Below are 23,938 nucleotides of genomic sequence, written 5' to 3'. Positions count from 1 at the left end.
AATGGTAGGCTGTGAACACACCCAGCACCTGGCCCCAGCCAGGCTGTCAGTTACAGTGACCCCAAGCGCTAAAATAATACGTGGAGATCAAAACGTTCTGAATCCCTTTTCCGAATTTGCGCCAGTTCCCCCCACACGAAAGTCTGAAAAATTGAGACACACTCGCGGCTGCCACTCTGAGGTTGCTGACCGCTGCCGGCCAGAAGGCTCGTCGGGGCGGGCGCGGTCCGGCAGCGCGGAGGGGGTCCTGCACCCCTGGGGAGGGTTCGGTGGCACCGGGTCCCGGTCCCGCTCCCCCGCACTCGCCGGGGCGGAGGCAGCGGGCCCAAACGAGCACGCGTGGGCCGTGAGGAGAAGTGGGCGTGTCGCCCCGCTCCCGCCAAGCCGTCCCCTCAGGCCGGCAGCCATGTTGGGGAGCGGTGCGGCGAGCGGGCGGTGCGCGGCGCCCTCTGGCGGCTCCCCGCCCGCGGATCAGTTAGGAGCCGGCGGTCGCCGGCCATGAAGTCCGTTTTCGTCACCGTGGGCACCACCAGCTTCGACGACCTGATCGCGACCGTCTGCTCCCCGGCGGCCCTGCAGGTGAGGCGGCGGACAGGCCCTGCTCCGCGGGGCAGCCGACCCGGGCCTGCCCGCAGCGCCTCAACCGGGCGCCTGCGCGCTGGGAGCTGTTCCGCCCCGCCCCGCCTTCCGTGACTGCCGCGGGTGTCGGGGTGAGGGGGAAGCGGGAGCGCTGGGTGGCGGGGGGCGTGAGGCAGGGCCGTGGTGAGCGGCGTGAAGTGGCGGAGGACGGGGAGGCGGGGCGGGGGGGGTGGCAGCGGCCCCCCGGGCCGGGGTAAGCGGGAGCGGGGCCCGGTGTCCCGGTGTCCGACCCGGGTACACGCACCCCCCCCCCCCCCGCCATCGATCCCATCCATTCCCTCCCCTCCTGCCGCCGCAGGTGCTGCAGAGCCGCGGCTACCAGAAGCTGGTGCTACAGGTCGGGCGGGGCGAGTTGAAGCCGGCGCTGCGCGGGAGCCCGGCCTTGGCGGTGGAAGCTTTCCGCTTCAAGGACTCGCTGGCCGAGGACCTGCGGAGGGCGGACCTGGTCATCAGCCACGCAGGTAGAGAGCCCTGTTTGTTTGCCGAGCCTGTTCTTCTCGGGTCAGGAGTGGGTGTCAGGTGGATGAAGTCTGTTTCTCTGCGGCTCGGAGGTGGGCTGGCAGTGAATGTTCAGGTCCAGAGCTAGAGCTGGATGGTTAAATGTTCACCTTCGGGAGTCTCCTGTGTTTCAAGAGCAAGTAGGATGGTATTTCGTCTGTCAGGGCAAAAAACTCATCGTGTTTTCTGCTTCTCCTGTAGGTGCAGGTAGCTGTCTGGAGACTCTAGAAGAAGGAAAGCCACTAATAGTAGTAACAAATGAAAAACTGATGAACAACCATCAGCTTGAGCTGGCAAAACAGCTCCACAGAGATGGGCACGTCCTCTACTGTAATTGCAGGTATGGAGCTGCTGTGGCTGTCCTGATGGAACAAGCAGTGTTCAGCACCATCACTCAGTGTGTTATTACAGTATTGAGAATGTAACAAGGAAATTGACATCCTCCTCTGTAACAACCATTTGTTTGCAATGTAGATTTCCCATAGTGGATAGATTAACATTAGGTGCTAATTTACCAAACTTATCAAACCATTTGACCATGAGTCCTTCTAAATTATTATTTTTTGAGGGCACATGTATTCAGATTGAAAGAAGAGGAGTTTAAACCAAATAGAAGTGGTTGAATTTGGAACAGTCAGGTAGCATCCTAGAGGCACCTAACAGCTTCTCTCTTTCTCTGCTCCTTCTCACTAGTTGTTGGATTCTTTTTTGAAGTCTAGAAATAATACAAGTCAGACCATCTGTATGTAACCATGAGCCATAAGGAATAAAATGCTCCCTGCAGACTTACGATTTCATTTCATCATTTTGCTATGTAGATTCTCCTAGTAAAGGGCACTAAAGCTGACTGTATAGATGCACTGACATAATAAAATTGAAAGTATCTGGAGTATTTAGAACAAACCATAAGAATGGCCTTACTGACACAGATCAGGAGTCCACGTAGCTCAGCATCCTATTTGCAGTGGCCATATCCAGATGCTCAGCCAAAAGTAGAAACAGGGCAAGAACATAAGGTAGTTCCTTGTATTACTTTCTCTCTAATGCTCTTAAGTGCTTTGATTCAGGGGGATTCCTAAATCAGATGCTGTTTGGTTAGTAACTTTCAATACCTCTGTCTTCCAAGTACTTATTCAGGCTACCCTTTTAAACAAACTTCCTGAATCCACCACATCCTCTGACAGGGAGTTTCACAGATCTACTGCCTGTCACTTCAGGGAAAAAAAACCAAACAACAAACCAAACCACCAAACAACCAGCTTCCCCCCCCCAACTATCACCAAAAAAACCCAGCTCCTTTTGTGTTCATCCTGGCTCCTGTTAGTTTCATTTGCTCTCTTGTTTTGACTATATCTTACTGTTTTTATTTATGATTGATTGCACTCTATAAATAACAATGACCTCTAAATTGAAGGCAGAGGAAATGCAACTCCCATTATTTAGTCTGCATCTTGTTCCTTTGCCCTGCAAATAGGCTTTCGTATGTTTCAGAAGAGCCTTCTGAAAAGACTAGGCCTGTCATTCATTTATTTTGGGCAAGTTTCTTAAACTTACTGTCTCAGTGCTTCTGACAGCTTTGGAGACAGGAAGGAATTTTTATTTCTTTGTGTTGAACAGTGCCTAGTATTCAAGCCTTACTTGCAGTCTGATAGTAGCAAGCAAACAGATTGATTTTTGACTGTTCTTTCTGGCTATGTGCTAAGTGGAGAACTATGCTGTGTGTTAAAATAGGATGAATTTCCTGGTACCGTTTATGGTGGAGATCCTCAGATCTTGTTCAGTCTCCCAACATTGCAACCACAGCAGATTAAAAAGTCAAGAGCTGAGGTTGTCTGTCAAAGCTGTGGTGTAGGTCCAACTGTGTTCTCGGCAATGCTGCCTAGGAGCCAGCGATGGTTGGGGCCTGCTGGTTTGTGGGGTCTCTTCCTTTCAATACGTGTCCTTATTTTTGTTTCCGTGTTAAAGGATTATGTATGTATGAATAGAAAGAAAATTGTGTGAAGAAAATACTTCCCTTTGGGATGGATTTTTTTTTAAATTTTTGGTTTTGGTCTCTTTTTACAGCACTCTTGTGGAGACACTGCAGTCAATGGACTTGTCAACTTTGAAACCTTATCCTCCTGGACAGCCAGAAAAGTTTGCTTTGTTCTTGGATAAAGTTGTTGGGTTTCAATAAACAATACAGAGGAATAAAAATGTCAGAATAAAACCTTTCTCCTCTCCTAGTGAGGCCTTCCATACTTAAGAGTCCACCAACTGGGACAAACCCTCAAAGAAAACATCTGTTAATATTAACTGACATTACATGGTTTCCTATTTAGTGCCAGTTTGAAGTCATCTGGCTTTATGCTTAAGAGAGCACAGTGCCAACAAGGGGCAGGGGGAGTATGAGTTGTCTAGTTTCTTGGGCAGACAGATATTTACATCACAAAAAGGTTGGTAATTCCAATGAGAAGGCCAAGCTAAATTACTTCTTAACAGACATGGCATATCCATAGTGGTCTCTTGACCATATTTGCCTAGTACTGGTGGAAGTGAGCTGTCCTTGTTGATGTTCTGCAAATAAGCAGATGCCTTCAGCTCTCATTTTATGTGTTTACAGAAGCACTGAAAAGAGAATTTTAAAACTGAGAGATTTATGCCTCTTTAAAGGGAAAGGGGCATGTGGTGAATCTGGGTGGGAAAAGTCAAGAGCTGCAAACCTGCTGCCAAACTATCCACCAACTGACTTGCCCGGTTTTGGGTGATTTACTCCCAAAGTAAAACATGGCCTATAGGAGAGGAATGGAGTTGACAGTACAGTCAATCCATTTACACGGCATTATTCCATCATTACTTAGTGTGGACTTCACTAAAGCGCAATGTTTCCCATTTGATGCTGTTTGGAGCTCCCCATTTCAAGCTCGCCATGTAATTTAATTGAAATTGTCAACTGTTGATGTTACCATCAATTTGTTTAAGTAAATATTTTGAAAAACAGAGGGGGATTAAACTTAAAAGTGTACACGTGGGCTATTTGGTCTGTAATAGTCTATAATTGTATATGCATAGTTGGTGCTAATTGCCCTTCCTGCAAAGACGTTATTTGTTTGGGGTTTTTTGTTGCTGTTGCTTAAAACAAAGACAGAGAAACTTCTGAATCAGTGCATCTCATATCCGAGTGCAATTCTTACTAGCAAGCTGAATTTACATAGAGGCGTTTTCCTCATCAAATCAAGCACAGGCACTATCCGCGGAGTAAGTCATGCTGCAGAGTTGCGCGAGAGTGATTTTCACTGATGCCCAAAGTTTTCCCCGAGTACTTTATTGGGAGCAACTAAGATTCTTGCTTCCTTAACGATGTTTATAGGGCTGTTATTTCAAGTTTACCTCTAGCAGCTCGTCTCCAGTCCGAGAGCAGGCCGGAACGTCACGGGAAATTTCGAATAACCGTTTGACCGATTTTTCCGCTAGTTCTTTGCACATCAAGCGATGAAGCCCGAAGGAGTTAGCTTAGCGCGGACTCCCTTCTCTTCCCGAGGCAGGTCCGGGAGGAGACGCCGTCTGCGGGGGGGGGAGTGGGGGGGCTTACCGCGGTTCGGCGTGCCCGCCCACGCCGAGAGCGACCGGGGGCTGGAGGAAAGCGACCCCCCCCCCCACAGGCGCTCGGACAGCCCCCGCAGTCGTTAAGCGGGAGAGCGGGACAGGTACTCGGGGCTCTTCGCGGGCATCTTAAAATGGCTGCTGCGGGACGCAGCTCCTGCGGGCTGGCCGGGAGGGCACCGCTCGCAGCTGCCTCCGGGGACGGCTGGACCGAGAAGGGAACCGGCCCCAGCTGCGGCGGGACGGGAGCGAGTCGGAATCGGGCTGTGGGGTGCGCTCCGTGGGCGGCAGCGCCCGGTGCCGGCGGGAAGGGGGATGCCGGGGGTCGGGTCATGGCGCCCGGCGCAGGTGGGCGCGTTGGGTGCGGCCCCTCATTAGCGGCAGCCGCGTGCCCCGCCGCCACGCGCCGCGCAGCGCCCCGCGCGGAGCCCCCCCCCCTCTCCCGCTTCTGCCTTTGCCGCTTCAGCCGCCGCCCGTGGAAGATGCAGAAGGGCTGGAAGAAGTACTTCGGGCAGAAGTCCTTCGGCGAGGTGGCCATGGACGAGTACCTGGGCAGCCTGGGGCTGTACCGCAAGATGACGGCCAAGGACGCCTCCTGCCTCTTCCGAGCCGTCTCGGAGCAGGTGGGCGGCGGGGCGGCACCGCTCACGGCCTCGGGGGGGGGGGGGGCGGGCAGCCCGGGCGCCTCAGGCCCTCGGCGGGGCTGGCAGGCCGGGGGTGGGTAGGGGGGTGCTCCCGGAGGACCCCTCGCGGGAGGGGATGTGTGTGGGGACGGGGGCGGGCGGGCTCCTGCGTCGCTTGGGCTTCCCTCAGCTTCTTCCCCCAAGCGCCCGTGGCCCCCTTGCAGCCTGTCCTCTCGCTGTGTTGTGTTTTGTGGTGGTGTTGGTCCTCGTAAACTACGAGGAAAATAAGGCTAACGCGAGGCATTAATTAAACCGCGGTCGTCTTCATTCTTTCATAACCTTCGTTTTTTTCAGCTGTTTTCATCTCAAATTCATCACATGGAAGTCAGGAAAGCTTGTGTCGCGTTCATAAGGCAACACCAGCATAAGTTTGAATCCGTAAGTAACTCGTGCGTTAGGCAGTTTTGCATACGTAGTTCGGAAGTATTGTGGGAGGGGGTGAGCGGTTTAGCCATAAACATACCCACGTAAACATATGCACTGAGAACACGTCATGCTTTGCCAGGCTTGATGCATGTAAGAGAAGAGAAACGGCAGGGCGGTTGCTCACTTAATTCATTCGAGTTGTAATCGCACAAGTTTTATTTGACTTTGTATTTCTGAAGTTCCTGAAGTCAAGCAAGTTACTAATACCCAAGTAACCAGTAAGGTGATGGTTATTTGTGTAGTATATTCTCTGTGGAGCAACCATTGCAGAATTTAGTAGGTAGGAGATATGTAGGATTTTGGAGTGAGAAACAAACCTCAAAAAATGGTGGAAAACTCCAGAGTATGTTTAATTATTGCATAAAGTCATGGGGTTTGGCTTTTTTTTTTGTTTGGTTGGTTTTGCGTGTGGCAGTTAGCGTGGCCACAGGCATGTGGCAGTTTGTGCGGGTGCATGCACAGCGCCGTTTTTTGTGGTGTTGGGGTGTTTTGGCCTTTTTTTGTTTTGTTTTTTCTTGGTGTGTGTTTTGTTCCCCCTACACCACCACCCCCCCCCCCATCACAGTTAAGTACTTTATCTAACCTAGGAGGGAGATGAGTCACTGAGTATTTTTCAGACTCATGCTCTTAATTTTTTTAGGATCCCTTGGTACTTCCACATTGGTACCCGAGATCATTCCCATGCTCTAAGGCAGGGAACAGCTGAAGTCATACCCCCTGTTAGACCACAGCCCTTCAGAACCCCAAAATGATAGCAGTTGGCAAACTATTCCCAAATTTGGTGTCTATGCCCCCAGCCCCTGCCTCCTCCTGTTCAACAGCTAGTAACGTATGGGTAAAGTTTATGTTTAACTTTGCTTTCCAACTGGCTAAGTTTTTATATGTGTTTTTTTCTTTGTTTTGTTTAAAGTATGTGGAAGGATCATTTGAGAAATACCTTGAACGACTAGGAGATCCAAAGGTAAGATGGATCTAATACTTGTCAAGAGATTAAAATTTGAGGAGTCTAGAACAGGAAATTAATTAGGTGATGGTTTAAAATGCAGTGGATTGGGTTTGTTTTTTTTTCTTAGAGAGACCCCAATCCTGAGGTCTCACTTGCATAGGTAATACTATGGGTTTGTACTGAATATTCACAGGTATAAACAGTATCAATTTTAGTGGGAATTTGTGTTGCTGCAAAGGAGCAATTTATGCAGACTGGACAGTAAAGCTGAGGCCTTTCGTGGGCCTTATTCTTAATTGCAATTATTCTCTAAGAAGGAAAAAGCAAAATATGTGGAGTGTACCTCCCATCAAATGTTTATCAGGCTCTGCAATCCCTTGCTTCTTCCCTTACCCTCAGATTCGAATACTAGAATTCAAACTTTTATTTCTTTAGACTTTAACCAATATGTATGGTGAATGCAACAGTCTCTGAAACAAATTTAGTGTTTTTAATTTAAAAAAAAAGTATCTTGATGTGTTCAAGAGTCGCTGCCAGAACTAGCTCCATTTTACTCAGCTTGGTTGCAGACTTCCCTGCCCCCCCTGCCCCCAGAAATCCTAGTATCTCAACTCTCAATGCATTGATTGATTGTTTTAACAAACTGATCCGTTTGGTTAGATATTTTAATACTACAGAGAGCTAGAATAGACTTCTCAGTGTTGAAAATGGCTCTGCTATCTCATGTAATCTCATAATCTTGCATAGGAAAGTGCTGGCCAGCTGGAAATGAGTGCTTTATCAGTGATGTACAAGTAAGCGTCTCTTTCTTAAGTTTCACTTTGGTTTGGACTTGATGGTGTTTGGGTTCTGGCCCTAGAACCTCTTATTTGTTTGTCACTGAGATACTAATGTGTGAAACATGGTGAGAAATGCTACCCTAACAAAGTTAGTTAAACTAACATGTACACGGGTGCCATTACAACGCCTGTTCTCACAGTGTTAGGATTAAGGGGAGGGTCGGTTTCCAGTGATGTTTATTTGTTATCTTTTTGCTAATGTTAAACTCTGAAGTCAAGTGTTTCCTTCTAGTGGGTGAAGGATGGAAAACGGGGGGGAAAAACAAGGGTCTGTGTGGTGGAAGCACTGTGTGGTAGTTATAAGCGTGACTAAAACTCATGTAGGTGTTCTTGAAAGCTCCAGTAGTAAGGAGTACTTGCCCTCCTTGGTGCGTAAACCCTGATATTTATTTCAAAGGTAACATAAGCCTGCGCAGGTGCTGCTGTCTTGCTAAAAATGATGCTGTCCTGTAACAAGGAGTCTGGCTTGCTGGTGGTAGAAGGAAGAACCCTCCCTTTGCAGGCTCGTTCTGTTCCAGTACTAAAGGAACAAACTGAAGTTTTACAAGAGTTACTAGTTCTCTATACTGAGACTCTAATCCTTTTACAGGGTGACTAAATTACTTGGACTTAATTGTCTCGGTGTCTGAGCGCCCTGCTGAAAGCATAAGTACTTGACCTAATCTGTGACTAAATATAATGGTCTTTCCCAGGTAATTTTTCCCCCCCCTAAGATGGGTGGTGTTTGCTCATCTAGCTATTGCTGTATGGTAACATTCATTTATCAGGAAAAGTATTCTACTTGGTTTTTCTATAAACCAGCAGCAGATTCTCTAAACAGCTCCCTGCAAACTTCTTCATAACATTGTTCTACTAAAAATATGATCTTTCAAGTCTTGTTTTTCCTCTGCTTACCTAGGCGAGACTTCATTCTGTACCGGTACCCTGGAAAACCACCCACTTACGCTACAGACAATGGATTTGAAGACAAGGTGAGGAGAAGTGAGGCAATCTCCTACCTCTACCCCTGAATCCTAGTTACCTCCAGTCCTGCTTAGTTGTAAAAACTTGCCACTGGAATTGAGCTCTTCTAACTCCAGTGCTCTTGTGTACCTGAACAAAACCCTAAAGCTGACTTCAGCTCATGGAAAAAGCACAGTATTTGCACAATGGTTAACTCAGTTACAGTGGCTTTGCTTCCCATCGGAGGGATGGATTGTGTGCTGTTCCCCTGCCAATCTTTTTTGTTACTCCAGCTCGTTATTGGAAAGAAGTTTAATTTTGGCAGGAAGAGGTAACATCACAATTCCAGAATGTTCTTTCATGTTTCTGAAATCTCTTTGGCTAACAACACTTCCCAGTGGGAATTTGACTGATCTGACAGGGTAGAATGAAATATCTGGGTTGAGTTGAAGAGCAGAACAAGATATGTTTATCATACTGGTGGAGAGAAGGTGTTGTCCCCCAACCCCCAGGGCTTCTCTTCCTGAAGTTGGATGAGATGTGCAGTTTTTCTTCCTGAAAAGGGGAAGTTAATGTGAACGGTTTAATCTAACAAACTGATTCATTTCTGTGACATACAAATAGAGCCCAGTTATGGGAACTAATCAAACAGCTCATCTACACAAGAATTACTGCTGGGGGCAAAAAGAAGCAACATAAAGGAGAAATACTCTGTATTACATCTCATCTGACCCCTCTTGTTTTTTGTGCATTCATGTAGATGTCCCTGCACAATTACGTGGCTAGCTCAGGCATGATGCCAGTGAAGTTGCTGCGGTATGGATTTCAGTATGGGCTATTGTATTTGCCAAAGTGGCTAGTTAGCTCTGAAATCTGTGCTGCTGCAGCTGTTCTTCTCTGTTCGTTAGTATTACTGTCTTTGTTTACATGCTCTTCTTTCTTTTTATGTAGTTAGTTTCCTGTGTAGCTTAATCTAATTCCAAAATGAGCTAACTTTAAAAATCAAGTAGTATGGTCTAAATGTGTGTTTGTCCTTAAAGGCTTTACCACCAGAGGTCTCATTAAGTGTCAGCAGCTGTCTGTCATTAGACTGCATGTACAGGCAGCAGTTCTTTCTGGTGTTGCTCATTCTCACCATGAGATGAGAGCTTGTGTTGGCAGAAGACATAGTGCACACTGAATTAAGAGCCCTGGCATCCCAGCTCCTGCTGGTTCACTGGGAAGCGTCCTTGCTGGCAATGTGCTGACAGCTGCCTAAGGGCTTCTGCCAGCTGCAGTTGGCTGTGGTCACATGCCAAGATGGGGTTTGATGCTATATGTTTATTACTTGGTGTATCAATGCATATGTTGCAGAAAGCATGCATCTTTTCAAAAGGCAGCATAATATTGCTTATTAAAAGCAAGGCTTTGTTGAGCGTAAAAGAAGTAGATGCTATTCTAGTCCCTCACGTAGGGAAGGGTGAAATGTGCGTTTGATACTTGGACAGTGTATCTCAGGGGTACTGCATTTAATGGCCTGTATTTATTTTGCCTCTTGAGCAATTGGTGGTTTTGGAGGCAAGCTGGAAACAAACTCTTTATTTCATGTTTAATACAGCATGATGTAAAAATTGATACTTTTTCTTTGTATAATAGACAAACTTATTTAGAGACTTTAACTAGGATTCAGTTTTAAGCTGATTCTACAGCTTTTTCATACTTACATCGAGAATATTTACTGTTTTCTTGATAAGTTAGTGTCGACTGTGGAATGAAAGAATAATGTAGTCTTGACCTAGGATATCAAATAGAAAGAGTGAGGTTTTACATCATTCCAGCCTTAAAGCTTTTTTTTTTTTCCCCCCCTAGATTTTACTGTGTTGTTCCGGCAATGACCATTATGACTCTGTGTATACAAAACAATTCCAGGAAAATGCTGCTATTTGCCAGGGTAAACTTGAAATCATTTTTCTATGGAAGAGAATTACATGTTTTCATATGTTTATAGGTGGTGTTTGTTTTGGTTTCAGAGGTGGGGAGGAGAAAGATGGAAGCTCATTTATTGTATATTAATATATACCTATGCTCATTATTCCATCTGTTAAGTGGGGTATTGGACCAAATGACTTCCAGAGGTCCCTTCTTCCCACCTGAATTATTTTATGATCCTCTTCTTAATTGAGTTTAATATAACTAGTGCCTTGTAACAGTAGATAATACTGAAGATCTGCTTACCTTGAAAATTGCAGCAGTTCTTATGGGTCTGGTATTATCTTAATTTGGTTCAAGCTTTGTGTTGATTTGTTCAGCTGTATTGTACGAGATCCTGTACAAAGATGTGTTTGGCATGGATGAGGAAGAATTACGGTCTGCAGTTGAGGTGTTTCGAAGTGGATCCAAGAAGAACAGAAACAGTGGCTCTGTAGGAAGTGAGGATGCAAACTTTGATTGTCTTCATGAAAAAGTATCCAGAAATCCATCAGAAAAGAGGTATTTTTTGGGGAAGGGAATGTGGTAAAAGGGAAGGAAAAAAAATTTAAAACCTTGTGAAGGGCAACTATTCCAAGTTTCTTTGAATGTTCATGGGGTATTAACTCTTTTTCCTATCTCAAGACACAAACACAAAGCTGAAGTATATTGTAGAAGAGAGTGTGCTTTCCTTGAAGCTGGGAAGTGTCATATAGTTCAACATCCTCTGCTGCTGGCTATGTTATAGTTGCATGTTACTCTGTAAAATGACAGCTTATTTGTAAATAAAAATGTTCCTTACATCATCAGAATATTTTTTTTTTAGTGAGAAACTGTTATTGCTTTTCTAAGCCTCTATATCTCTGCAGAGGCAATAGTGTACTGAGAAAATGAGCTCTGCTTTATTTTGTTTTTCCTTTTTTTTGATGAAATCATATCCCAGATAGATAATTAAATAGTGGCATTATTCAAGTCTGTTGGATCACTAGGGATGAGGGGAACAGACAGAATGTACCTATAGAAAGTCTCATATCCTGTGTTGTTCAGATCACTAGAAAGGCTTGAGGGATGCCTCTGACCATTAGTGAATGCTTGCAGATGACATTGGTTTGATAGGACTTAGAACAGGGTGTCTTGTACTTGACAGTGCAAGAGTTTAATCAGCCAGTGGGATCATCTTCATTTCCTAACGCAAGCAGTAGCCCTTGTTAGGGGTGGGTGTTGGAACAAGTAAAGGTCATGTTCTTGAAACTAGGAAAAGGGTTGTCGTGTACTGCATCAAAGCCATGGCTAGTGTTTAAGGCAAAACCTACCACTTGATGGCACCGTGGTGCTTTTTCAGATTGTACGAGCAGTTGGTTGATTTTAATCCTGGCTAGAAATTATGTATTGCATCTTCTGTAATCTTATTTTCAATTACTTAGAGTGGACGACTGGGAAGGCAATGATACTGATAATCCACAGGAAGATAAGTTCAAACAAGGCATTGAAGAAGAAAAGGTTTGTCAGTTAGGGAAGAATTCCTTATGGTGGTGGTTTGGGGTTTTTTTATTTTGTGGTGGTGGTGTTGTATAATGTTACCCTTGTTGGGGCTAAACCCTCTTTTCCACTTTTTAAAAATGACTTTTTGGAAAGTGGGTGGCTTATTTCTTCCATCTGCTTGTCTTTTGGTTTTGCCCTTGAGTTTCTATTAATTGCATAAACCTTTTTTCCTTTCGGAGATTCTCTTGTTCGTCTCTAGCTAATATTCCCCCCCTCCAAAGATGGAGCTTAGCAGATGTTTCCTGATCTGCTGTTTGTTTTTCCCAGAAATGGTTTAAATCAGTTCACTTTTGTTTTGAACACAGTATAAATCACTTTGGAACAGTTTTAGAAACTCTATAGAAACCTGTTTTCAGATATAATAACTTAAATTCCCACCAACTTTTGAAGCCATGGCTTCATTGGTCTAGTTAGCTTCCTTTGATTCTTTTTGAGTAAAGAATATGCCGAATGTTACTCTTGAGCCTGTTTCTAACCTTTCCAAAGTCTGTTTACTCAGCTTCTGAATGCCTAAATGTGTTTTCATATTCTTGAGCTTTAGTTTTTAGGCAAATATAGTGGAAGTGAAAACTTTGGAAAACAGTGTGTGTACATCTTAAAATCATTCACAGGTGCTGGCAGGATAGAGACTATGCTGAACACATTAAATGCACTTGTTAATGTTCCATTTCAACTCTGGTTTTAGCTGCCAGAAAATCCATCAAAGATGCCTGTTCCTTACAAAGTGCTAAAGGCGCTGGACCCTGAGATCTATCGGAATGTGGAGTTTGACGTTTGGCTGGACAGCAGAAAAGGTATCTTCAAAAAGGGAAGAAAACCACAACTTCTTCTGTACAGGCTCAGTGTTACATTTACAAATCTGAGGCCTATGTCACTTGTTTCTTCACAGCTGAAATGTGAAGGATACTGGTTAACCCAGCAGATACTTGTAGGTATTACACCTTCTTGCTAGTAGCTGGTTTCTTGGCTTCATTTCAGTACAAAATAAACTGCTTCTGACACTGTATAATGGTGATAAGATTGCTAAAAATCTGATCTCTGCTACTTACTGATTATAGTATAGGAAATAGGAGGAGTCGGAGCAGAGTACAGAACTCTGCTACCATTCTGTTGTATTGGAAATCATATTGAAATTCAAGTTTTTTGTTGCAGCATGTGTGCAAGGACTTTTGCTTTTTAAAGCATGATTTTGGCTTCAGAATTGTATAATAATGAAGATCTCAAATTTAGCATTGAGATCTGTCAAATGAGATGAGTTTTCTCTTGCTTCCCAGCTCTTCTGGGCTTGAACATTCTGGAGAGATTTCATGGTCTTCATGGCTTGGGATAGGTTGCTGCTTTTTGGCATACACTATGGCTGATCTGTAAAGCAAGAAGTTACCAAGAAAGATAAGTTTTGAAGGGGTGTTTGATGTCTGACCTGAAGTGCTTTGCATACTGAAGGACTCCAGCATTTTACAACTGCATAAGTAGTAATGAGGGTCATTAAAATTCTTGGAACAGAGTATAGTAACTAATTATCTATGTAGAGTACTGGTGTGCAGAGAATCCAGGCAAGGAATGGAGAAAAACATACTGAAATCTTGCAGCAAGGAGACTTCAGGCAATGTTATTTTTTCCTGGATGACATCTCATTTTTGCCAAGTTCTACCAGTACTCTGGCAAGACAAGACATGTCCAACACTTTCAATACCAGAATTGGTATTAAATGCAGGATTAACTCGGTACCATCACAAAACGCATTGTAGTATTGAAGTAGTGGTGCTACTTACTGCACTATCTGCATATTATTGATCTCCTGTGGCTTAGGCTAGTTATGGTCTGTTATAAGAACATCTACAGTTACTTCACCATTACTGTGGGGAAAGTTCAGATATGTGTAGGAAATATCTAACTCATTTGGCCTGTAATACATAGTTGGATGCTGTCATGAAGTACTTATAGGATACATGAAGAACGAACAGTGGTTTAAAGGCTTTTTCCTTATTTATTTATTTATTTTTTTAGAGCTTCAAAAAACTGACTACATGGTGTTTGCTGGGAGACAGTACTATTTAGGAGACAAGTGTCAGGTTAGTACTCAAAGGAGATTCAGTTATGATAAACTATTACAGCTGCATTAAATGGAGTATGGTAAGCCGTAAAATCATGTGACTTCAAAGAATTTTCCAAGGCTTTTCTCGTTCTTTTCCTTGTAGCTATTAATCTGACTTTCTTTTTAATTTCATTTCTTTCTAAAATCTTCCTTTAAACGTTGGGTAGTATGAAGGAAAAGCTGCTTGGAAATTCATTGCAAACCAGTGACGTATGTTCTGTGAGTGTGGAAGTTCTAGACTTAGAGCTCAAAATGCACAGGGTGTGCATTTGAGGTAGTTGTCTATTAGATTTTCACTGGCGGTCAGCAACAAGTCTGGACAGTCTTCTGGTTCTCAACAGTAATGTAGCAAATATTTTCATAAAACAGAAAAGGAAGAGCTAAAAAGGGAGGAGAAGCATGATCTGGCCAGGAGATGCTGAAAGGAAGGTCAGCTTTCTTTGTATTCCAATGTCATAGGTAGTGACGGCTTATTTTTTATCACTGTTTGAGGTAGTGCTGATGATTCGCTCAGTGCTTGTTTCTAGCTGAGCAGAGCTTTCCATTCCAATTTCCTGTTTTATCCTCCATCCTCCTTAAGTTCTTAAATAGTGGTCTTCCTTGGTACTTATCTGCTTGGAACAGTGTATAAAAATAAGTTAGAAAGCAGGTACCTTCTTACCTCTCAGTCACTCACAAGACATTATTATTATTATTTATTATTATTATTTTCCTTCCTCCCCAAAATTAGTACAGTGCTCTCTATTTTTAAGAAGTATTTGAGACTCTCAGTTAACTCAGTAACAGGATCAGCTAGGAGCGGCCTTTGCTAGTAGTGCTTTGTAGACAGTATTCTGAATCCCCTGATACAGTTTGGGTTTTTTAGATTTTCCCTTGTTCTCTCTCCAGGTACGTCTGGAGCCTGGAGGTAAGTATTACAACGCTCATATCCAGGAAGTTGGACAGGATGGCAACGCATTGACCGTATTTGTTGAGGAGCTGGCAGAAAAGTAAGCAGTCTGGTGACAACTTGATGTTTGAACTCTTTCTGGTTGAGTCTGTATATTCACAGAGGCTTAAAATAGGATTGTTAAGATACTTTGAAAAGAAAAGAGAACCTAGGCTTTTAAATATAAAGTGAGGCTTTGCTTCCTTGATGGCTGTCGCTCTTCAAATACAATGTTGCAGGAAGTTTTTTCTCTTTGATTTCTAATGACCAAAATCATTATTGTAATGCTTTCTCTGAAATCTTTCTGCTCTTTCTTTTCTGGAACGTGAAAGTGATCTTTGCAGTTTGCGCTTAATTCATGGATAGCAAATTACGCTCTGCTGTTGGTTTCTCTGGAGTTTTTATGTTGTACCCAAACAACTAAATAATTGGCACTTCTGGTGAGTCTAATGACTTTCTCCACCTTGCTGTTCAAAGCATACACCCTTCTCTAAACCTAGAATTCAGCTTGATGACATATTGTAAAAATGCTGTGTTGTCAAATGCTTTCAGGTATACCTCTGAAGGCATACAAATGCAGGGAAGAAAGACTTGGCCCAGGAAGTCAATAGTGTTGTGACTACATCCTAGCTTGCTTTTTTAATAAACAAGTAACAGTAATGTGTGCTTGGTGTCAGAGAAACAGATTTTTTTAATTTCCAGAAGGTCCTTACACTCTTTAAGTTTGGGTTTTTTCTACTTTTCATCTGTCTTGGTGTTGCTTCAGCTTATGTTGTTGTGCAGTTATGCACAGTGTATCTTTGTGGCACTGCTAACATCAGTGTTCTCTGTGTAGGCATACAGTTCCTTTGGCAAACTTAAAACCAGTGACACAAGTGGCACCTGTCCTTGCTTGGAATATGGTTCCCAGCCGAAAAGGAGGAACCTATCAGAAAATAACAGGGGGATACTTCTCAGGAATAGGTTTGTAAAAGGTTTCCACAAGCATTCCTTCCCGTGGGGCCAGGGGACAGTGGGGGAGACACTCATGACAGTTTTAACGGTAGCAGTCTTTGGATATTGGAAGTGACTTAATTCAGCCTGTGGTAAAAAACCTGGTCACTGCAGGGGTTTAATGTAAAGTGATCCTTCAGACAGAGGGATGAATTTGCCTTTGCAAAAGAGCACATCCATTGAAAATACATAGCAAAGTTAGTATTGCTCAAAATTACCAAGAAGAAATTGGGCATTGGAGAACCATGTATAAAGACTGGGTCTGTGTACCAAAAAGCTTGTCTGATTTGGCCTTAGCAGAGATGCATGGATGAGCTAGGACTTGCCCAGGCAATTAAATATGGATTGTATTTGTTTAATTTGGAGAAGTTTTTTTTAATAAATAAATGCAGCCTTCATAAAGAGATTTTAACACTGAGAGTGCTGGTTTGATTAGCTGAAGTTGGGAAGGTATTCACATGTGAGATGCTTGTATTCTGCTCATAATTTAGAATGCCTGCTTGAGCCTTCAGAATAAGGGTATGAAGTTTGTGTACTTAAAATGCGCTTTTTCTGGGCTAGGCCATTGGTTCTTTCTCTTCTGTCCAAATACTGATTCTTCTCAAATGATAACGAGAACATAGTTCTGGAGTCAGCCGTTGAAGGTGTAAATCATATCTTTTCTGTCCTCAATTGAAACTGCAGAAATGGATATGAAAACACGGAAGAGAATCCTTAAGAAAGTTCGTGGAAAGGAAGTCTTTATGACTGTGGCTTATAGCAGGGGTCAGCCAGTTCTTCCACCCCGGCTACAGCACAGTGGTCCTTCGGGGCGCTCTCCTCCAGTTCACTGCTCACAGGGTGGTGGAAACATGGCACCTTATGAACCCTATCATCCTCAGAATCCTCCTCAGAGACATAACCGTGGATTTGGGATGCCAAGGTATGAAGCCTTGAAAACCTGTATGACATCACCACTTGTTTTCTGTTCATTCTTGCTGCAGACTAGTTAGGAGAGAGTTTGTGCTATTTAATAGGTAAAACTACAAATGAGTTCCACCTGAGAGGCACTTCCTGGTAATTGCACCTTTTACCCTTTAAACTTAGGGGATCTGCCCGATTTATAAACAGGCACAACATGGTTGGCCCTCAAATAGCATTCTGCCCCAGTCCAGGAAAGAGATGCTATCAGAGCTATGACAGTTTCTCCTGCAGGTCCTGGTAAGTGAATATAAACCTCTTTACAAAACATTGCTCTAAAAGAGTTGGGGTGGGTGGTGGTGTGTGGAGGGCTGAGTTGGCTGTTAATGGCACAATATGAAACAATGGGTTTATTGTGTCTCTCCAAAAAGAACAGAGTTAAAACTGAGCAATGAAACCAAGGTGAAGCTCCAGATAGTGGTGATTCTTAACCTCTTTTCTTGTTTTTAAAGCTCATACAGCCGTAGCCGCCGTCAGATGCAGTGTGTGAATAAGGAATGTCAGTATGGGTTTGTACCAGGGAATGGAGAGGAGCCTCAAGGATCAGAAGAAACTATAACTTTCTATGAAATTGAAGGAGAGCATGACACTGCTTTTCCTACTTTACCAGTAAGTTATGAACAATGAATATGTTAAAACCTCTTAAGGAGGGGGGGAAGCTGTACAAATGTGCAGCACTACTTTACCTAAATATACAGCAGCTTTTTTTTTTTTTTTTTTTTGCTTGGAATAAGCTTTAGCACATTCTCAAAAATGTGTTTTTGAGAAGGGAAGGCTGAAATCAGTCTAGATCCTGTAAAACCTGCTTAAAACCTCAAGTTTTCTAAATGTTCCCCTTCTTTCCTCCCCTCACCGGCAGCACTTGTTTTCTCTTTAGTATACTTTCATAAAAGTAGGGTCATGTTTCTCCTTTCTATAGCTGTTTGAAAACAAAACAAAGCAAAAAATCCCTTCCTACTGTGGATGTCTGTCTAGCTCTAAATATTGTGGGAGAAAGTTTTTCACTTGTTTGCCACACTGTAATTTATCATTCATGTAACTAGATTCAGAAACTGTATAGTGATAGCCTGGATTGTTCCTATGAATTCATAGTTGTGATGTTTTGGGCTAGCTTGTTGTTCCTGAAACATTTTTCTTCTGCTACAGAAACAGGAGTAAATTCCAAATCTAGACTTCTTTAAACAGTGTTTCTGTCAGGTTGTAGATGAAGTGGCACAGTGTATTCTTAAACTTTAAAATAAATCTTTTATTTGTAGTTCAAGTCTAGTACAAAGCTGGATATGTGACAAAAAAATCAATTCATATTTAGGTATCTGAATAGGAAAGCTGATCTTTTTTAAAAAAAAAAAACTGGTAGATTTGAATTTCTTTTTACTGTGTTGAAGCAGTGAACTTAACAAGTGTTGGGCTTGTATTTAAATGAGAGCGAGGGAACCTGCTCAGGGCTGTTTCAGCAGCAGCCATTTTTAAATTCATCCTCATGTGCTAGATCTGTAATCTTTGCTCCCGTTTTCCTCCAAGAGTGTCAAGGAATAAGGACAGATTATCCTACAATTTTTTTTTTCTGACATGAAATCAATATAGCTTACTAGCTTTTCCTCCCCATTGCTAGACTATATACCTGCAGCTCCTAATGAATAGTTTTTCATGTTCTTTCAGTGACTTTGTTATTGTCAATGCCAAAGCCTTTTCTCTGTCTCTTCCTTGTCTTGTTTAGTAAAGGAATATAACATTTCCTGGGGAAAGATGCATCTCGCAGAAAACTCTGCCATCCTACTAGAGGCCTGGTGGGAGAATCTTCTGACTTACCACCTCTGCTTCAACCTTGGAAATCTTACAAGCCTCTCTGAGCACTTTATCGATCTCATAGTCACCATGTCTTCTGAGGAGAATTTTGAGTGTCACCTTAGCCATCACAAAAGAGTGAATCAACTTCTTTTACTTGAGCATCTCAATCCTATATTCCTGCTTCAGAGAACTCTGTATTTTAAATTGTGGTGCAGCTAAGGACTGACTTCAAAGCAAAGACAAAGGGCATGTGAAGTGTTAAAGGAGTCCTGTGGGAAACCTTGATGGCTGCTGCTCTCTGAAAGAGTCAGGCTTGCATGTGTGGGTCAGGTTAGTGCAGACAGTGGTGTCTATGCCAGCAGCCACCCATGGGTTTCACTAGTTGTGACCTAAAGATAATCCTTTTCCATGATAATTTGAGTATTTGGATGAACTGATCTTGATCTGTTGGTGTGGTGGGAATGCTGCAGGATGAGGAATGCAGGAGTATATGTTGGGGGTAGCAGTCTTGGCTGTTGTCTGGGGTCTGCTCCCTTCTTTTCAGCTGTCTTTGAGCTGGAGATAAAGCTGGCTAAGTTCTGGGAGGGAGCAACTTGACTGTATGGCATAGGACAGTGGTAGGTCTTCAAAAATGGATTACCTTAACTATGCTAGGCGGAACAAAAGGTAAAGGAAAGAAATGTGTCAGCAACTGTTGTGCTGCAATCAAGGTGCATAGGAACAGACACACAAATGGTAATTGTAGTAAGTTTTGGTTGCAGCAAGCTTGGTCTGCTAGCCTGCTTCTACTCCATATGTGTGTGTAGAGCATGGAAAGGCTTTAAACTATTTCTAATTGCACACTTCTGACTTTGCTTTTTAGAGCCAGAGTAGCCCTGCTCCCATTGTCCATGGTCCAGCAGGATTTTGGGTAGCAAGGAGAGGCCCAAACTCTGTTCCACCTAACAAGCAGAGCCTGAATTCCTCTGAGGAGGAAGAAGAAACAAGTGAAAATGGTGAGTTCTTAAAGGATTAGTGGGTAAAGAGACAGGTTTAGAAGATTTTCAGTGTGCTTTTGATTGTCAAAGCAGGTTCCTTTTATGTCCTAAATATCTGTTTTATTGTGAGCTTTGAATATGCCTGTGAGCACATTATTTTCCTTCGCTGTCTGATAGAAATGTGTCCCTTCAGTTTAAGCTTGCTACACCATCACCCTTGTGATTGTGTAGGTCTGTAGCAAGCTGTCCTGGTTTCAGCTGGGATAGAGTTAACTGTCTTCCTAGTAGCTCGTACAGTGCTATGTTTTGAGTTCAGTATGTGAAGAATGTTGATAACACTGATGTTGTCAGTTGTTGCTAAGTAGTGTTTAGACTAAAGTCAAGGATTTTTCAGCTTCTCATGCCCAGCCAGCGAGAAAACTGGAGGGGCACAAGAAGTTGGCACAGGATACAGCCAGGGCACCTGACCCAAACTGGCCAACGGTGTATTCCATACCATGCGACGTCCCATCTAGTATAGGAACTGGGAAGTGGGGGGGAATCGCTGCTCGGGGACTAGCTGGGTGTTGATCGGCAGGTGGTGAGCAATTGCACTGTGCATCATTTGTACATTCCAATCCTTTTATTACTACTGTTGTCATTTTATTAGTGTTATTATAATTATTAGTTTCTTCTTTTCTGTTCTATTAAACCATTCTTATCTCAACCCAGGAGTTTTACTTTTTTTCCCGATTTTCTCCCCCATCCCACTGGATGGAGGGGAGTGAGTGAGTGGCTGCGTGGTGCTTAGTTGCTGGCTGGGGTTAAACCACGACACGAGCCAAGTTGCTGATTAAAAAGGCATGGTGTAAATTTGGTAATGGCAACCTTGACACTTGGTGGAATAATGAAATGAGCATATTTTGAGTGTTACTCTACCTCTTCTGCACAAAACAAGATGATACTGAAAACAGCTTATTAATGGATGCACTGAAATGTAATTGTGGTAACTTCAGCTTTAAGCTTTCCCCCCTGCCCCAAATCAAAGCTTCCTGTTCTCTCCCTTGTAGGGAAATTTCATGAAGAATATATCTATGCACCTCCAGGTAAGTAAAACTTTAGTGACAGAACACTTGGTGAATGTAATGCTGTCATTATGATGTTTTTGTAAGTTTCTGAAGGATGAGATGTAATGCTACTCTTTTTCAAATAATTTTGCCTATGTCCTCCAGATCCCGACTGTGAAACTGCAACAGTATTTAGTTCAGCAGAACCTACAGCAAACTTGGTAAGCTTTAGTCACTGTCTGTTCAGATTAGGAATCCTTGAAGTGTGTGGTATTCTTCATGGAAAGTGTCCTTGGATGCAGGCTTAACACAGTAGGTCAGAGACTTCTTTTGGAAGAAAGGAATGATGGTTTCATTTATATATTCACCCCCCTTTTCCTCCTTAAATGGTGAGGTTTTTGTCTGAGTCTGCAAGTACAGTCTGAATTGTACTAGATACATAAATGATTTTCCACCTTCCCTTCTGCAAAGAGAAAGCATGTACTTGAGTGCTGTTTACTTTTCTTCTTTTTCCGCTCCAGACAGCGCTTGCTTTTATCATGCTACCCTTCAAGTCCTATTCCAGTTAGTGTCATTCCTCCACTGTGGGACTGGAGAGATCTTGCCTCTGATTTTTTTTTTTTTTTTTTTAAACTTGAAACTAAATCTGTAGTCACCTACTGGCCTACAGTAGAGCTGAAAGCCAGCCCTGTGCATGTCAGAACAAAACTGCTTTTACTTGAGTTACAAAAGGTCCTCTGTGTGTGTATAGTCAGTAAATAAATTTTAAAAATTTAGGAGTAGGGTGTGTGTATGCCTTGTGACTTCTTTGCTTCTTAAATGGACCATGCTTTGCTTTGGAATCCCTCTAGGAAGAAGGGCCGATCTCTGTGTCACCTCGAGATGGAGTGGCTTCCTACAGCTGTCCCCAGAAGGTAGTATCTAGTATTTTATTGTGGTAGCCCTTTGGAGAGGTGACCACTCCGCTTGGTTAGTGCCAGTTTGTGGGGTCCCTCTACCTGCCTCTTACACCATCTTATAGCAAAGAATACAATTCCATATAAATATAAGCAAAACAGGAGGGTAGGAAGGTGCCTTGCAGGTGTCTGCAACTCTAAACTGGTATTTTCAAGCCAATTTTTAGGTAACTGGGATAGTTAGTTACCTTTACAGCTAGGACTTCCAAAATGCATTTATGTGAAGTGAGAATTTTTGAACTGTGTGATATTTCCATAGTCTTTGTGAAAGCCAGTTGTAGAGGCAGCCTGCTGAATACTCTGACTCTTTTCCAGGTGATGGTGAACTCTACGGCTATCTCAACCTCAGCAGGTGTTTATGCTGCTCCAGCTACAGGCTTCTCCTCAAACCCTGCTGCCTCCAGTCCAGCCAGTGTCACAACAGCAGTTCCCCCACAAACAGCAGTTCAGCCAGTCATAGTATCTCCCCTTTCTATAGGGAGGCCAGGTAGAGTGTACATACTATGGCTGTCAACTTGGATGTCTTACATTTTTGGTTACATCTTTCCCTCCACCGCCCTCCACCGCCTTTCCTCCCCCACCTATCCAAGACAAATGTTAAAAGGCTTTGAAAAAAAAAGTCACTTGCTTTGTCTGAAAATGACTTACTAGTAGTTGTAACTTCACTGCCGACTTCTTGCTTTCATGCTTTGGAGGGGACAGTTGCCCCTGAATTTGCATGGGAATTGGAGGTCTCTGCTTTGGGTTCCTCCCTTGCCACCTTTAGCCATCAATGCCAACTGTTTTGCTAGGAAGTTCTTTTTCAGAAGGCAAAAGTTCATGGCAGCTCCCTTTCCCCCCTGTTTCCTACAGTTAACTTTCCTCTTGAGTTGAGATATTGGTCCTGAGGCTTTACTATCCTTTCCAAAAGTGTCACTGGCTGGGATAGTTCAGGATCCACACAAATGTCCAATTCAATTTTGTGCCCCTTAGTTAGCACCTGTGCTTAGTTACTTCTATGCAAGGAGATCAAATTTGTGGTTTGTCACGTGGTGCACTTGTCACCTGAAATGCTGTATCTATGTAGTTCTTGTGAAATGTCTGTTAAGAAAAAATGATTTTTCCTTTCTTAGAAAGAGGACTTTTTATGTCTTCTGTAACTCTTCATTTAGTATCCAAAAAACCCTCCACCTGCAATTCTGCTCAACTCCGTCTCCCTTTTTCTTCTCTGTTTTTCTCCTTGGCTTGTTTCTTTCTGCTTTGCATGAGAGTTTAGTCGGCACAGTTTCTAAGCTGTCTGCTTGCTGATGCCATTACAAATAACCCACTGGTGTGTTAGAGGTGTGGACCACTTAATGAATATTTAACAGTAGTCTGTCCAAAATATTTGTGGCCTGACATGTCTTGAACCTTCCCCTGTTTTTGTGGGCTTACTGTCATGCTTCTGATGACTTAAAGTGATTAATCTGTTCCCTGTTGTTCCAAGACAGACAGTTATGTAAGGAAAGTCTGGCCTGCCTTCTAGCATGGAGAAATGATTGAAAAAGACATTTATTCTTAACTGGAATACAAAGCTTGCAGATAGCCATACAGTTAAGGCTTGTGAGACTGGAAACTTCCCATCTAGTTTTAAAATTTCTTCTGGACTTCTTTTGAACTGATTTCTAAAGAGGACTGTGTTAAAGCTTGCATTTAGGGGCACTGAGATGACGAAGTAGTACATGGTTAATTGTGTGACTTAGCATCTTGCTCATTTGACATGCCATTGCAAATTTGACTTGACTTTTGTTTCCTTCTAATTGTAGCAGTTTCTTCAATGCCATTTCCAGTTTATTCAGCTCCTCTTCCTCCAGTCAGTGAGGTGGGAGAGGCTGGTGCCATTCTTCCACCTTACTCTTGTGATCCCAGTGGCAGTGATCTACCTCGAGGTAACGATGGTATTTTATGCTTTTACTACTGCTGCTCTTCAGCACACTTCTGACTTGTGTTCTCCATGGAAACTTAACAGAATACCTCTAGTGAGAAGAAATGGCTCTTTGCAGTTCACAGGGAGTGAGAAATAATATTATGGATGCTTATGCTAAAAATGTTTTAATTCCCAGTTCTGAATAGCAAGTTCATATTGGACTCAAATATGTGATGGCTGCAGCTTTAGACAGCATCCTAAAGAAA

The 23,938-nt window shown here is 43.2% G+C and overlaps 1 protein-coding gene across 1 annotated transcript in view; it reads left to right on the top strand.

Annotated features, from left to right (window-relative positions):
* Window positions 1-395: 395 nt before the first annotated feature.
* Window positions 396-23,938, top strand: part of ALG13 (ALG13 UDP-N-acetylglucosaminyltransferase subunit) — a 31,559-nt gene continuing 8,016 nt past the window's right edge. Inside the window, exons 1-26 of the mRNA XM_075054554.1 lie at window positions 396-579; window positions 938-1,100; window positions 1,339-1,477; window positions 3,202-3,307; window positions 4,874-5,067; window positions 5,186-5,342; window positions 5,697-5,780; window positions 6,739-6,789; window positions 7,522-7,568; window positions 8,512-8,584; window positions 10,404-10,485; window positions 10,844-11,024; window positions 11,927-12,002; window positions 12,730-12,838; window positions 14,052-14,116; window positions 15,028-15,128; window positions 15,903-16,030; window positions 16,745-16,982; window positions 17,147-17,260; window positions 17,473-17,629; window positions 19,671-19,803; window positions 20,835-20,870; window positions 20,997-21,052; window positions 21,683-21,745; window positions 22,103-22,274; window positions 23,572-23,694. Coding sequence (XP_074910655.1) covers window positions 499-579; window positions 938-1,100; window positions 1,339-1,477; window positions 3,202-3,307; window positions 4,874-5,067; window positions 5,186-5,342; window positions 5,697-5,780; window positions 6,739-6,789; window positions 7,522-7,568; window positions 8,512-8,584; window positions 10,404-10,485; window positions 10,844-11,024; window positions 11,927-12,002; window positions 12,730-12,838; window positions 14,052-14,116; window positions 15,028-15,128; window positions 15,903-16,030; window positions 16,745-16,982; window positions 17,147-17,260; window positions 17,473-17,629; window positions 19,671-19,803; window positions 20,835-20,870; window positions 20,997-21,052; window positions 21,683-21,745; window positions 22,103-22,274; window positions 23,572-23,694 — 2,929 coding nt within the window. The 5' untranslated portion in view covers window positions 396-498. The remainder of the gene's footprint in view (window positions 580-937; window positions 1,101-1,338; window positions 1,478-3,201; window positions 3,308-4,873; window positions 5,068-5,185; window positions 5,343-5,696; window positions 5,781-6,738; window positions 6,790-7,521; window positions 7,569-8,511; window positions 8,585-10,403; window positions 10,486-10,843; window positions 11,025-11,926; window positions 12,003-12,729; window positions 12,839-14,051; window positions 14,117-15,027; window positions 15,129-15,902; window positions 16,031-16,744; window positions 16,983-17,146; window positions 17,261-17,472; window positions 17,630-19,670; window positions 19,804-20,834; window positions 20,871-20,996; window positions 21,053-21,682; window positions 21,746-22,102; window positions 22,275-23,571; window positions 23,695-23,938) is intronic.

The sequence above is a fragment of the Buteo buteo genome, chromosome 22 (assembly GCF_964188355.1).
Source record: "Buteo buteo chromosome 22, bButBut1.hap1.1, whole genome shotgun sequence".
NCBI classification, from domain to species: Eukaryota; Metazoa; Chordata; class Aves; order Accipitriformes; family Accipitridae; genus Buteo; species Buteo buteo.
This window is presented reverse-complemented; position numbering and strand designations above follow the sequence as displayed.